The following is a 16,223-nucleotide window of genomic DNA, read 5'->3' as shown; positions in this document are numbered from 1 at the left end:
TCATCCTACCTGACTTCCAAACAAATATAGAGAAATATGTAGGACGTGACCTGCAGGACTACGCCACATTTAACATAAAAAACTCTAAAGGCAAGTCTGTTTGTGACAGCTCTTTCACAACCAGACAAGCAACCATTCCACTACTGGAGTATCCCCGGCATCATTCAGGTAGGTATAACATTCCAGTTGTTAGTCAATGGGTCTCTTTGGTATGCAAGGTGCATCTGCTGATTGCCTATAGCGAAATGGAAACGGATCATCTCAAAGCCCCAATACTCCGCCAGACATACAGGAAGGATAGTACCGTTGTCGCTACAGCTTGCCCCGAATGACCAGTTAACTGTGCAAACTGGTCAGGCCCCAGAACTACAACCACCACTGGCTGGCTACTTTGTCTCCTCACCCTGTCAGGACACACTCATGTCCTGGTCACCTCAAAGACTTTGAATCAACCTTGCACACTTAGTTTCAGTGAGGAAAATGAGGGATGTATTGTACCAGTCAAAAGTTTGGACACACCTACTCATTCAAGGGTTTTTCTTCATTTTTACTATTTTCTACACTGTAGAATAATAGTGAAGACATCAAAACTATGAAATAACACATATGGAATCATGTAGTAAACAGAAAAAAACATTAAACAAATCAAAATATATATTTTTTGTTAGATTCTTCAACGTAGCCACCCTTTGCCTTGATGACAGCTTTGCACACTTGTTGGTATTCTCTCAACCAGCGTCATGAGGTAGTCACCTGGAATTAATTTCAATTAACAGGTGTGCCTTGTTAATAGTTAATTTGTGGAATTTCTTTCCTTCTTAATGCATTTGAGCCAATCAGGTGTGTTGTGACAAGGTAGGGGTGGTATACAGAAGATAGCGCTATTTGGTAAAAGACCAAGTCCATATTATGGCAAGAACAGCTCAAATAAGCAAAGAGAAACGACAGTCCATCATTACTTTAAGACATGAAGGTCAGTCAATCCGGAATATTTCAAGAACTTTGAAAGTTTCTTCAAGTGCAGTTGGAAAAACCATTAAGTGCTATGATGAAATTGGCTTTCATGATGACAGCCACAGGAAAGGAAGACCCAGAGTTAAATCTGCTGCAGAGGATAAGTTCATTAGAATTAGACTGAATCAGTCCTTCATGGACAAATTGCTGCAAAGAAACCACTACTAAAGGACAACAATAATAAGAAGAGACTTGCTTGGGCCAAGAAACACGAGCAATGGACATAAGACCTTTGAAAGGCTGGTCATGGCTCACATCAGCACCATTATCCCAGAAACCCTAGACCCACTCCAATTTGCATACCGCCCCAACAGATCCACAGATGATGCAATCTCTATTGCACTCCACACTGTCCTTTCCCACCTGGACAAAAGGAACATCTATGTGAGAATGCTATTCATTGACTACAGCTCAGCGTTCAACACCATAGTGCCCTCAAAGCTCGACACTAAGCTAAGGACCCTGGGACTAAACACCTCCCTCTGCAACTGGATCCTGGACTTCCTGACGGGCCGGGTGGTAAGGGTAGGTAAACATATCCACCACACTGATCCTCAACACGGGGGCCCCTCAGGGGTGCGTGCTCAGTCCCCTCCTGTACTTAATGTTCACCCATGACTGCATGGCCGGGCATGACTCCAACACCATCATTAAGTTTACTGATGACACAACAGTGATAGGCCTGATCACCGACAACGATGAGACAGCCTATAGGGAGGAGGTCAGAGACCTGGCCGTGTGATCCCAGGATAATAACCTCTCCCTCAACGTGATCAAGACAAAGGAGATGATTGTGGACAACAGGAAAAGGAGGACTGAGCCCGCCCCCATTCTCATTGACAGGGCCGTAGTGGAGCAGGTTGAGAGCTTCAAGTTCCTTTGTTTCCACATCACCAACAAGCTATCATGGTCCAATCACACCAAGACAGTTGTGAAGAGGACACAACAAAGCCTATTCCCCCTCAGGAGACTGAAAAGATTTGCCATGGGTCCTCAGATCCTCAAAAAGTTCTACAGCTGTACCATCGAGAGCATCCTGACTGGTTGCATCACTGCCTGGTATGGCAACTGCTCTGCCTCCAAAAGCAAGGCACTACAGAGGGTAGTGCGTACGGCCCAGAACATCACTGGGGCCAAGCTTCCAGCTATCCAGGATCTCTATACCTAAAGGACGGCCCTAAAAATTGTCAAAGACTCCAGCCACCCTAGTCATAGACTGTTGTCTGTGCTACCGCACGGCGAGCGGTACTGGAGTGCCAAGTACCCCCAAGCCATAAGACTCCTGAATAGCTAATCAAATGGCTACCCAGACTATTTMCWTTNRCCCCCCCCCCCCCCCRCTTTTACACTGCTGCTACTCTCTGTTTATTATCTATGCATAGTCACTTTAACTCTACCTACATGTACATATTACCTCAATTACCTAGACTAACCTGTGCCCCCGCACATTGACTCTGTACCGGTACCCACTGTATATAGCCTCGCTACTGTTATTTTACTGCTGCTCTCTAATTATATGTTACTTACATTTTTTTTAAATGTACTTATCTATTTTTTACTTAACACTTATTTTTCTTAAAACTGCATTGTTGGTTAAGGGCTTGTAAGTAAGCATTTCACTGTAAGGTCTTAGCGAAATGCTTGTGTTGCTCTACAACATCCATAGAGTACGACCCTGCATCACACAGGAAGCGGCGCAGGTCCTAATCCAGGCACTTGTCATCTCCCGTCTGGATTACTGCAACTCGCTGTTGGCTGGGCTCCCCGCTTGTGCCATTAAACCCCTGCAATTTAGAGTGTGGCTTCTAGCAATGTAATTGTCTGCATCCTTTCCAATCCCCCATATATATATATTTTGTATTTTTGTAAATATGTATATATTATTTTAAATATATATATATGGTATTAAATATATTTTCCTTCTTTATTATTTTCCCCTAACTCTACCACCCCTCCCCTAATTGGGGTAAACTAATAGACAACAATACTTAGGCTTATACTTCTAGCTACAGTATATACATTTTACAGACACAGTATATTTTACATTAGTTATCTTTCCTTTCTTTTCTTGTCTATCCAAGGATCTTTCTGCAACAGAACATTCTATGTTCTCAGACACAAAGAAAACCTTGCTAGAACCGGTATCTAAAGTTAAATACAAAAGTATTCATCTGTTTTCAGTCCTCGGTTCCTGTCCTCACTTGAAGTTGATATCTTTCTTTTAATGACAGATTCATTTGAGAAAAATAAACAAAACAATCTATTGTTGTAATGCTCACTTTTTTTTGACTGTATGTATCAATTGAAAGCTAACATATGACCTAACATCAATCAAAATATTGATTGGCTAACCTTGTCATTCCAATTGTTTTTATAAAATAAATAAAAACATTCACTCACAACTGCCTATATCTTTCACACTAATTATTGTAAGCGTACATACAAGGCTGTCTTTTGACGGCTTTATGAATTGGGATGGTCCAGTTTCAGTTGACCCATTTACTAGACTGTGATGAGGGAGCCAGAACAGCCACATAGTGGCCACAGGGACAGTAGTGCCAGCCCCTGGGAACTCAGGAGTGGACAGTGTCAGCCTGGCCTGAGTGTCCTACCTACCCGACTCAGCAGATCGTCCATCTCTGTCACCAGGCTGCCCAGGTTACTGTCGGCCAGCTGCAGGCGCCTCTCCGGCGAATTCTGTGGCGAGAGCATGTGCTGTGTGGAAGACACGTGCACGTGCACACACACACACACACATACCCACACTACACAACACACACACACACACACACACACACACACACACACACACACACACACACACACACACACACACACACACACACACACACACACACACACACACACACACACACACACACACACACACACACACACACACACACACACACACACGGGGAGAATGTCAGAATGGGGCATTAGGCCAGAAAGGTCATCTACTGTTTAAATCACCATGGGTCTGGTGAGTGAGGTGTGAGCCTCTGCTCGATACCCTGTATTTAACCATCCACCCCAGCCCAATTCATCAGTGTTATGCCAGTGGTCCCCCTGCCATATATCTCCTCACAGACTTACAAGCAGCAGAGCATGTCCTTCATGTCCTTCCAGCGACTGCAAAAGGGCATCTAGCTCAGTGGACTCCAAAAACGCAGCTTGAGCCAATGATCTGGCTTTCCACATGAGGGTAGCAATCAAGTGATGTCTTCATTGGCCCCCCTCACGATGCCCTTTAGCAATAATCTGCATCTTTGTTGTGCCTTATATCTCCAGCTCCATCTCCTCTGCTTTCCGAGGATTTGGGGGAAATTTCACTCTTGTTATCGCACAGCTGAGATGCGTTTGAATGCCACTGTTTGTGTAATATATCACTGTTATATCACTGTTACAGAGTGTGGTGTTTGTGTCTTTGTTCTTTGTGTGAGAGAGAGAGGTGGATGCCGTTAGCTGAACGGAGTGGCGCTATGGTATTGTCTGGAGGGGATATGAGGAGTGTTTGAAACCGGGGTGTGAGTCGGGCCCCACGTCCCCCCCTGAGACATTAACAGCTGAGAGATATTTACACAGCACCTTGTCGAGGTGGGCAACTTAATCACAACTGATTCTGTTCACCTTAGCAATTCAGTCAGGTACTCACTAGTGTGAGTAAACAAACACGCCAAATTGAATGTAGGCCTACAGAAACAAACGTGATCTTAGGGATCTAGATATCATAGATTTGTCTAATACAGGAATATTGTAGTACTCTCTCTTTGGAGCGAAGGTGAACACTAAAGGGAGTGTTTGGGTGCTTTCTATTCACCTTGAGTTCCTGCGTCATGTTCTCAAACCGGTAGAGGACTTTGTAGGGCGGTGGCAGAGGGGTGGTGAGGTTGACACTGGTGATGATACGATGCAGTCTATCCATATCTCTGATGAGGAGCCCGGCACAGTCATCATCGCAGGCTGTAACACACACACACACACCGACACCAACACGCACACACACACACCATGGCAGTTAGAAACCTCTAATGACGAGTGGTCTCTAATGACACCAATTAAAACCATTAGAGAGCGTTCAGGCTCGTTCAGAGAATCAAATAATAATCCCAGCTAACGTGTGTGGTCAGGGTGACACTGAGCACTGAAGCTGTGTGTGGGTGTGTATATGGGGGAGACTGGGACAGTCTCTCATTGGGACACCAAGACACTCTACTTGGGGTCAAAGGGTCAACCCCAAGTGCATGGGGATGCTTATGGTAGCTTGTTGCCTGGCAACATCTCTACCAAAGGGACATGCACTGTCACACATGAAAAAAATACTAGTTTACTATAGAATACTACAGGACTTACTATAGAATTCTGTAGTAAATTGTAGTATACTGTAGAATACTATATTACACACTGGAGTATCCCTCGATCATGTGTAGTACCTACTATAGAATGTAGTAGTATACTGTAAAATAGTATAATAAGTACTACAGTAATGTCTGCAAAAACACTACAATCTGCAAAAACACTACACTTTTTTAGTAAACACTACAGTATTTAATTTGGGTATACCTTGCCCATTCCAGTCCTCCATAGCCCAATTTGTGCCACCCGTAAGTGAGAAACGTACATGCCAAGTATATACCATATATTGTGTTCCCTACAGGTTATAGAAAAGAGCAGAAGCTCTGAAGTATCTGTTCAGACCCCAGTCCTACCTGCCTACAGTTTATGGAAAATGTGCTATTTTTGTATTTCTCCAGTAGGCCTCCACTTCTATGTCAAAGAACAAAAACACGATAGTAAATACTATAGTACTGTCTGCAAAAACACTATAGTAAATACTATAGTAAACTACAGTATGCAAAAATATTACATGAATTACTACAGTATATACTACAGTTTTATTGTACTACAGAATTTATACTACAGTTAATTATGAATACTACAGTATAATACAATAAATACATGCCCACAAAAACATTACAGGGAATACTACAGTAAAGTCTGCAAAAATTATACTGTGAATACTATAGTATTTATACCATAGTATGCTATAGACTTTTTTCATGTGGGGTATGTACAAGGGCGACTATGTTAGCACCGGAGAAGAGGACAAAGTCTGGGAGAAGTGCTTTTTAATCTGAGCGACATGGTTGCTCAGATTGAACCCCAGCTTCCTCTTCCTTCACCTTGTTTAGTTTAGTTTCATCCCATTCCCCCACACACACCAGCGCTCTTTCAAAAGACACAACCACTCTTTGAAAACCCTTCAAGGTAGCCATCCTCTATCCTCTACTCTTTAGGCTTGGGAGAATCCTGGAGTTTCTGTGCTGGTTTAAGATTAGACAGGAGCAGCACTGGGGGAAGGGATCTCGAGCGTGAAATTTAACACAGTGTGAAACGGCTTTTGGCAGCCCATTATGAGTGTTCGACATGCCACAAGCAACGAGAAACAAAACACACACAGTACACACACGCACACACACACCACTACAATCAACAAACCATGTGTGAATTTATCATATCCTTCGAATTTCTCCTGGATTTTGCCACATAAAAAATGTGTTGAGAAATTAACATGTCAGAAAAGTTTTTTTTTATAGACCCGCTGTTATAAAGGAGGAAGGCCTGACAATCCACACAGTAAGAGAGCACACATCCTGTGAATGTGAGAGTTTGTGATAAAACACTCCAAAATGCACACACTGCATGAAATACATGCAAATCCTGTTACCCTCCCCAAAGGCAAAACAACATGCAGCCAATCAGTTTCACCTGAATCATCTGACATACTGTATCTAACAAGCAGTGGACCCCTACCATCACTGCTTCAGGAAACCTGCTAGAGTCCACGACTGGGAACAGTTAGACATTATTTCAGATAGTCAGCTTGCCAGGTTAGTTGGCACCGTAGCCTACAGAATGGTATCTACAACATACAGTACTATTCATTGCCTGAAGTATGATAACATGTAGTCTCAAACAAATTACAATAATTCAAGAGCAAACAATGTTACAAATGAAGCTTTGATAACTTCGACTTCTTTTTTGACAAATATAGTGGCCGCCATCTTTGTTTACTTTGGGATTGGCGCTTGGGATAACATGTTGTCTGCTGTGGGATATACTGTGTATAATATAGCCTGTAGTACATTGTCTCCCTCGGCCCTGCCAATTGCTCAAAGCAAATGATCGGACTTGCTGTGCTATGCTAAATCTGAATTATTAACATCAGGGGATCTTAACCTGGATTGGTTGATGCCAGTATCAGATAAACTGAAAGATATTTGCACTGAGCTAAATTGAACTCAACTGATAACTAAACCAACCTGCCCCAACTTAAAACAGCCTGAAAAATCTACTATTTCTGACAAACGCCCCTCATAAGTATACAGCCATTGGAATCTTTGCTAACGAGCTCAGTGACCATCGTCTGCATTAGAGATACTAAACTACCAAAATTGTGTTTGCGCATTATTACAAAAATACATTTTTGAACTTTCAATAAGCTAAATTTCCTGTATGATCTGGGGTTGTATGATTGGGTGTGTCCTCTATCTCTGATTTGGATCAGGCCCTTAAATGTCTTACCTTTCTTTTTAACTATGTTGCAGATAAGCATGCCCCATGTAAAAGATTAAGGGTAAAGGGCAGATCTAACCCATGGTTTACGCATGAATTGTCTGAAAGATTTGATGAAATAAACTTAGCTTGGGCTAAGGCTACTATTGACTGATTCTATCTCTGACTAGCAGTCCTTCAGACATTTGAGAAATAGATGTCTTACTCTGGTTAGAAAAGCAAAGTCAACATACTTCTTCAATTGTGTATCTGAGAGTGGTGAAAATTCCAGCTAAATTCTGGAAAGTGGTAAAATGCAATTCCACCTCTTCATTACCCCAGCAGGTTATGACAGCCTCTGGTACCATAACAGACAAAAATGAAATTTGTGGTGCTTTTTATAACCATTAGGCTTCAGCTGGCCACCTATTTGAAAGAATCATTTTTGAAAATACCTCAAGTTCCACTAGAGAAATTCCTTATACACCTCTAAACAGATAGCAGAGAATGATGCACTTCCAGGCACTCACTCTTAAAAAAATAGAAAAATGTTATGTCAATGCTGTACTTGTACTAAGTGCCTTGCAAAAAATTTATGTACAAAAATTCACAGGAGATGAATAGCTTGATCCCTTTTTACTGCAGCTTTCTGCCCCCATCATTATATAACCTTTGACCCACTTTTTTTTATTAAAAAATTGCTTCTGGTGCTATCTCTAAGATCTGGAAGGCGACACATGTCCTCCCCCTTCACAAAGGCGGGGATCCTTCTAACCTAGATAACTATTGCCCATTTCTAAACTATGTTGCCTTGCAAAAATATTAGAATCACTGGCAAACGCTCAGCTAATAACTTTTTTAACTTCAAATTATATTCTTAATGTCTGGTTTTAGACCGAGACATAGCACTGTTTAAGCAGCTACGCTTGTCTTAAATGATGTGTTAAATTGCTTAGATCGTAGGATTCACTGTGCTGCCATATTTATAGACCTATCCAAGGCCTTTGATACTGTCAACCATCACCTACTCATTCCAGGTGTCTTGCAATTGGTTTGGGAACTATCTGTCAGACAGGACACCATGTGTGCTTTCTGATGGTGTCAAGTTACCTTGATATTACTAAAGGTGTCCCGCAGGGGTAGATTTCAGGACCTGTTTTCTTTACTATTTATATAAATAATATTGGTCTATCTGCAAAAACCTGTTACATTCTGTATGCTATTGACCCTACTGATGACCAGGCTATGTTATAGCTGCAATCTGATTTTGTTGATACTTAACACAGGAAAAACTGAATGTATGTCTAAATCTCTTAGAAATATTTCAGATGGTCTACACACAGATGGCACTGGAGGACTTTCTCTTTGAGCAGGTTCCCGTCCTTAAATATCTGGGATTTTGGATTGACAAACATTTGAAGTTTAAACAACATATGGATGAGCTAGTTAAGAAGCTGAGATTTAAAGTAAGCTTCTTTTATAGAACTACATCATGCCTCTCTCTAAACAGCAGGAAACAGGTTGTACAAGCAACCTTCCTGCCAGATCTTGATTATGGTGGCACCTTTTATCAGAATGCAGCAGCCACTAACCTAAAATTCTTGGATGCAGTGTACCATAGCGTGCTTCACTTTATCACAGGTGACAGGTTTAACACTCACTGCATCCTTAATCAGAAGGTCAGCTGGCCCTCTCTAAATTTCCGTAGATCACTTAATTTCTCCTTTTTTGTTAACAAAGCTCTGCTGCACAAGCTTCCAATATACACTACATGACCAAAAGTATGTGGACATCTGCTCGTCCAACATCTCATTCCAAAATCATGGGCATTAATATAGAGTTGGCCCCCCCTTTGCTGCTATAACAGCCTCCACTCTTCTGGAAAGGCTTTCCACTAGATGTCGGAACATTGCTGCAGGGACTTGCTTCCATTCAGCCACAAGACCATTAGTGAGGTCGGGGACTGATGTAGGGCGATTAGGCCTGGCTCAAAGTCTGCGTTCCAATTCGTCCCAATGGTGTTAGATGGGGTAGAGGTCAGGGCTCTGTGCAGGCCAATTACGTTCTTCCACACCAGTCTTGACAAACCATTTCTTTATGGACCTCGCTTTGTGCAAGTGGGCATTGTCATGCTGAAACAGGAAGGGCCTTCCCCAAACTGTTGCCACAAAGTTGGAAGCACAGAATATATATAATGCTGTAGCGTTAAGATTTCCCTTCACTGGAACTAAGCTGAACCATGAAAAACAGCCAAAGACCAATATTCCTCCTCCACCAAACTTTACAGTTGGCACTATGCATTTGGGCAGGTAGCGTTCTCCTGAAATCCGGCAAACCCAGATTCATCCATCGGACTGCCAGATGGTGCAGCGTGATTCATCACTCCAGAGAACGCGTTTCCCATGCTCCAGAGTCCAATGGCGGCGAGCTTTACACCACTCCAGCTGATGCTTGGCATTGCGCAGGGTGATATTAGGCTTGTGTGCGGCTGCTCGGCCTTTGAAACCCATTTCATGAAGCCCCCGACAAACAGTTATTGTGCTAACTTGCTTCTAGAGGCAGTTTTGAACTGGGTAGTGTGTTGCAACTGAGGAAAGGCGGTTTTTACACGTTACTCATTTCAGCACTCGGCAGTCCCATTCTGTGAGCGTGTGTGGCCTACCATTTCGCGGCTGAGCCGTTGTTGCTCCTAGATGTTTCCACTTCACAATAACAACACTTACAGTTGACTGGGGCAGCTCTACCAGGGCAGAAATTTGACCGACTGACTTGTTGGAAAGGTGGCATCCTATGACGGTGCCACGTTGAAAGTCACTGAGCTCTTCAGTAAGGCCCTTCTACTGCCAATGTTTGTCAATGGAGAGTGCATATCTGTGTGCTCGGTTCTATACACGTGTGTCAGCAATGGGTGTGGCTGAAATAGCCGAATCCATCCATTTGAAGGGGTGTCCACATAATTTTGTATATACACTACCATTCAAAAGTTTGGGGTCACTTAGAAATGTCGTTGTTTTTGAAAGAAAAGCACATTTTTCTGAATTAAAATAACATCAAATCGATCAGAAATACAGTGTAGACATTGTTAATGTTGTAAATGACTATTGTAGCTGGAAACTGCAAATTGTTTATGGAATATCTACATAGGCGTACAGAGGCCCATTATCAGCAATCATCACTCCTGTGTTCCAATGGCACATTGGGTTAGCTAATCCAAGTTTATCATTTTAAAAGGCTAATTGATCATTAGAAAAACATTTTGCAATTATGTTAGCACAGCTGAACACTGTTGTGCTGATTAAAGAAGCAATAAAACTGGCCTTCTTTAGACTAGTTGAGTATCTGGAGCATCAGCATTTATGGGTTCGATTACGGTCTCAAAATGTCCAGAAACAAAGTATTTTCTTCTGAAACTCGTCAGGCTATTCTTTTTCTGAGAAATGAAGGCTATTCCATGTGAGTAATTGCCAAGAAACTGAAGATAGTATAGAGCTAGAAAATGGTATATCATACATGTATTATACAAGTAATTCTGCTTTGAAAGTTGCTAAACTTGTAACCTCACTTTTGAGAAAATGTCCTTTGAATGTTTTGGTACCTACTGGAGAGCTCACCTTTGTCTACACCCATTCAGCATCGTTCACACTCTTTTAAGCTTTAGCCCCACCCATCTCTTTAAGGATTCACATGTGAGGCTATGTACTATACAACCCAATATTTCAAAACTAAAGGCTGGCTTATACTACGGGTGTGTTCGTAAATTTAATGGGTGTGTTCATTAACTTAATTTGATGTGCCAGAGTGTGCTCTGTGTGTTCATAAACTGAGAGCGTTGTCAGATTGTCCGTCCGTTAATTCAGAGCATTTCGCTCTCGCAGCGTTCAGAGCGCGCACACTGGACGCTCTGGGTGAAAAGTAGGGTTGATCCGAGAGTTCTGACCTAACAACAGCAGTCAAGCACCCGAGCTAACTGGCTAACGTTGGCTAGCTTGCTAGCTTATCCCAGACACAAATAAGATAACAGCTCACTGACCATTTTACACGCCCTAGCAGAGCTGGTTAGGCTGTTTTTATGTTATCCAGAGCGTTGGTGACTGCAACTGTGCTGCTGGAAACAATTTAATTACACTTTTTTTGGCAGCGTTTACTGACACCGGCCATACTAAACGGGTGTTGAGCATTCGTAAATTCGTCAGTTATTCTGCGCTCTGGCACACTCAGATGAGAGTACTCTGAAATCGGAATAGATAGCCAGAGCTAATTTACCAGCTACGTCTATCGACAGTTGTTGCAGTGACATCATAAACAATCTTTTGAAATAGTTACTTGCATAGTGAAGTCTTTTGTTTAGACATGTAGCTAGCTAGCTATACAATTAACCATAATCCCAACTCATAAAGTTACTACCATGCATGAATCTGCATGGTATCTGCATGTTAGCTAGCTAACATTAAGCTATAACTAGCAATGCTAATGGCTCTGAGATACGAATAATATTACAACACAGATCATATACGTTATGTTAAATTAGAAATGTGTAATATCTGAAAATGTAGCTAGCTAGACTCTCTTACCCGTATACATGGATGGACGCGTCTCCCTCTCTGCCACGGGTGCCATGGTTTCCCTTAGTTTGAAGATGTAATCCGGAGACAGGTGTTTAATACAACAGCCTTCTGTGTGTTGTCTTTTCGAACACAGTCTGCATATTTGCAATCAAATGCCAGAATCTCCTTAGCTATCATACTCTAATTCCACTGATTTCAAAACTCGGTCCTCCAGAAAGTGGAGAGCAACACTTACGCAGTTCTACTACGTGATATCTTTCAAAAAAGCAGCGTTAGAAATGATTACCTACACATACTGACCACCTCATATTATAGACAGAAGTGCTACATGGCAGACCAATCCAAACTCATCTCTCGGCATGTCCAGCCCACTCATTATTTCAGCCAATCATGGCTAGCGGGAAGGTTGCTGACTTTTTCCATGGCTAAACCAACTAGGCTCGTACTTTAACAACTGTAATCCTATTTGCAGATGGCATAAAAGTTTGTTATTTAGGCATTTCTGCCCAAAAACGCATTTTGATCAAAAATGTAAGTTTACGTTCAAATGGCGCTCCTGTGAAGTAGTAACGCGCGACATACGCCTAGTTTCCTGAAACAAGTCACATACTGTATGTCCTATATTTGAGAGATATAAGAAAGCTCAGTTTATTTATTTATTTTAACCATATTTAACTTTTTGGGGCACTATATACACATATATATTTCCATAAATTATTTTAACTGGTACCGGGCTACCTTCAGACGAGTCTTGTGAAGCTTGTGGGCGTTCTAGAGCAAAACAGCCAACATGTACGTGTACACGAGAGTCTCATCTTTACATAAAGGGGTCATATTATACCGTTCGGACGCTACAGACGTTTTTGTGAGAAGACACATTTTCAGGATGTCTCCTGGTCTGACAACCACTGCTGTCGCTCTGCCACCTGCCAATGCAGATGCGGAGGATTGAGACACAGCTCATGCAAAACAACTGATATCTCTAGCTTAAACAGACAGATGTTTATGGGGATTTTTTTACAATGCAAATTAGATTTACACGGTGCACGGACATCGACTCAAATACAAGGTACCAAACCCGCTCACAAGGTTTGTTAACTCTTAAGGTCCCTAGGTAAATCAGCCTTTATGTTTGGAATCATTTACCATCCTCATTACATCTTGATTCTCTGGTGCCAATAGGGCAGTTTAGAACGCTGATGAGGAACACATTCACAGAGGTTTGCGAGTGTTTTGGTTGATTGCAATAACTTATTTGTGTTGTTGAAATGTAGTATATCTGTAGTATGTTGTAGTGTATTTTTTTTGCTGCTGTTTTATTGAATTATCATGTTGATTTGAGAATTGCTTGTTCTCAGGGCACCATTAAGAATGAGACCCTGGCCTCAATTGGGTTCCCCTGAATAAATAAAAGTAAAAATAATAATAATTTGTAAAAAATCAGTGCAAAGTCTTTGAATTCAATAAACTCTAAATTCCCTCTTATGAAGATTCTAATCCTCAAGAAGGCCTGGCTAACTAAGCAGTTTTACAACTGTCCCCTAAGTAATTTTCTACCACTTTAGACTCACATAAAAGATTTAAAAAAATAAAAAATAAAAAGTCAGTCTAGAATATTGAATGAACAAAAACAACCAAGAAAGTCCTACAAAGAAACCTTGCTGATTTTCTGTACTAGTAATTGTGTTTGTGTGTGTATTGAAAACAGTGCTATAGTAAGTTATATTAGTATACATACACACAATCCCAGAGGGCCCACACACATGCCTCTCCATGCACTGGCTGCAGGTGCGTCCAGTGGCCCCGGGTCGGCAGCGGCACTGGCCTGAGCGGGGGTCACACGGTTGGGGCCACGCCCCGTACGGGTCACACTTACACTCCTCACACTTCCCGCCGGGGGCACGGGGGTCGCCGTGGTAACCCGTGGCACATCTAGAGGAGCGACAACAAGGTTTAGAGTTTAGAGAAGTAAACTAACAGAAAGTGATGTTCAGTTAGCAATGTGGGGCGGCAAGGTCCCTGATGAGGTGAGTTCAGTATGATTCACAAAGAGCATGTTGGGGTTTGTAAATGTTGAGGAGAGAGTTCGTACCTCTCACAGTACTTTCCCTCATAGCCCTCAGGGCAGGCAGTACAGCGGTAGTCGTTGAATCCCTCTGTTACACAGGTAGGGCTGAAACTGAGAGAACGAGAGAGCTACAGATGAGAGCTGCTTTATTGTACAGTGGTAGAGCCATGCACCTGTGTCTCTGTGACCTACTTGTTCTCATGGTTGGTGAGGGGGCAGGCACAGGGCTTGCAGTCGTCGGGTCTGCCCCTCACTACACCATAGTATCCTGGGGCACAGCGTTCACACCTGTCCCCCTCTGTGTTGTGCTGGCAGTTCTGTAGAGAAGACACCCCCGTCCCTTCACTAATATCATATCCACATTCACAACCATTCACTCCAAATAGGCTACACCTGCAGAATCAAACTAAAACCCAGTGGCTATCGAGGTGGAGGGTGGATGTATTTTAGCTGTTTGTTTTGAAGTGAGGGCCCTTCCAGAGTGTGAGCTCTGTCAGCCCAGAGCTGTTTTCCTCTCCTCTCTCAACCACTCTGTCTGAGAAAAAGTGCCAAACTGACAATTGAGAAAGGCAATACTAATCAGTCAGCGGAAGTTGCGGCCTACTGAGCCGTGGTATTCCAAAGACGTTCATTAACTTCCTGTGTACCTCAATTAACCAAATTACGCTGTACAAACTCATTTAACATTTTCAATTTGCCTGCTCCGTAAAATGCAAATGATATTGTTATTAGCACAAATACAAATGAAAGCTGGGATTGCTTTGACAACATAGAGTTCTAGTTCCACACTATAACATGAGGCAGGGCTGGCTTCCATGTGCTCTAGGGGAAGATTTGGGAAGCAGAGAATAAGAGCTTTGTTGGTCATTAACTTGACCAAAAGGCCCTGTTTTATATTTGAAGGGCACATTATGTTCCACATTAAACAGCATGGTCTTCTCTCTAGCGTAACATCTTTGTTAGTATTTCCAAGTCAAATCTACCCCAGACACTAACCTATGCTCTACTTCCTGGTGGCAGTGGACCATGTGGCCAATCAAATTGCTTCTGAACAAATCTGCTGATCCTCTACACTTGGAGAAAGTACAACTGTTTAGACTGAGAGCTGGTTTGAAAACCAGGCGAGCTGAGAAGGTAGAGAATAAAAGGAGGAGAGTTTTTCATTGGCTAGATAAAGGTCTGGGCTGATGTAAATGTGAAACGGAGCTGAAAAGTAAAGCGTTGGGCTAATTACCCATCTATGGCAGAGAGTAGAGTAGAGTAGAGTGGGCGGGTATGGGTGCAGTCACAGGGCAGCCTGCCAACCAGTGCCAACGACACCCTTCTCCTCAGGTCATGGGGACTTTGTAAAGACCTTACCTGGCAGATGGATGTCTCTGGGTCACAGGCCTCACTGTGCCTGTTGCACTGGCACTGCACACAGCTCCCGATGCCTGCTCTGGAGGCTGCGCCACCGCTGCGGGCAGACAGGCGGTAAAACCCGGCCCCACATTCCTGCCGATGGGCGAAACAGAGACAGACACACGGTTACTGGTTAGGCTGTTACCCCCCCCCCCGAGCCGCTCACGGTAGTGCCAGGCTCTACTGGAGCTCCAACGAGACACACGTACTGAGAATTAATCGGGTCAATTTGAGAAGCCATCTGTTCCCAGCAAACACGTTAAACGCCTGTTTAAAAAAACTTTATTAACTATGTGGCAGCTTCAAATACGTGCCATCTGTCTGGTTTGCTTATAGCCACCTTTATGAGGAATCCAGTAGGAGACACATCAGTAACACTCAGGTTTGGATGGAAGTTGTCGTAGTAACACAATAGTTAATTAGGAGTGTATTAGAGCCGCGCTAAAGAGTGGGGGAGCTTTAGATGTGTCTGGATGGAGCTGAGAGGAGAGAGAGACCGACGATGAGAGGGAAGAGAAAGAGCAGAGAGCAGCGGGAGGGAGGAGAGAGAAGAACGAGAGGAATGGAAGAGCAGAGAGAGAGAGAGAGAGAGGAGAGCAGAGGAGAGAGAGAGGAGAGCA

General features: G+C 42.8%; 1 protein-coding gene across 7 annotated transcripts in view; it reads right to left on the bottom strand.

Moving 5' to 3' along the window:
* Positions 1-16,223, bottom strand: part of lama2 (laminin, alpha 2) — a 144,586-nt gene that overhangs the window by 20,556 nt on the left and 107,807 nt on the right. For 5 of the 7 annotated variants that reach the window (XM_070446506.1, XM_070446507.1, XM_070446511.1 and 2 more), the window contains 6 exons: positions 15,562-15,696; positions 14,395-14,519; positions 14,227-14,313; positions 13,873-14,066; positions 4,835-4,977; positions 3,631-3,729 (listed from right to left, as the gene is read on the bottom strand). In XM_070446506.1, the coding sequence (XP_070302607.1) occupies positions 3,631-3,729; positions 4,835-4,977; positions 13,873-14,066; positions 14,227-14,313; positions 14,395-14,519; positions 15,562-15,696 (783 nt within the window). The remainder of the gene's footprint in view (positions 1-3,630; positions 3,730-4,834; positions 4,978-13,872; positions 14,067-14,226; positions 14,314-14,394; positions 14,520-15,561; positions 15,697-16,223) is intronic. The other 2 variants (XM_070446509.1, XM_070446510.1) reach the window with 1 other exon arrangement.

Source organism: Salvelinus sp. IW2-2015, linkage group LG14 (genome assembly GCF_002910315.2).
Source record: "Salvelinus sp. IW2-2015 linkage group LG14, ASM291031v2, whole genome shotgun sequence".
Lineage (NCBI taxonomy): Eukaryota > Metazoa > Chordata > Actinopteri > Salmoniformes > Salmonidae > Salvelinus > Salvelinus sp. IW2-2015.
This window is presented reverse-complemented; position numbering and strand designations above follow the sequence as displayed.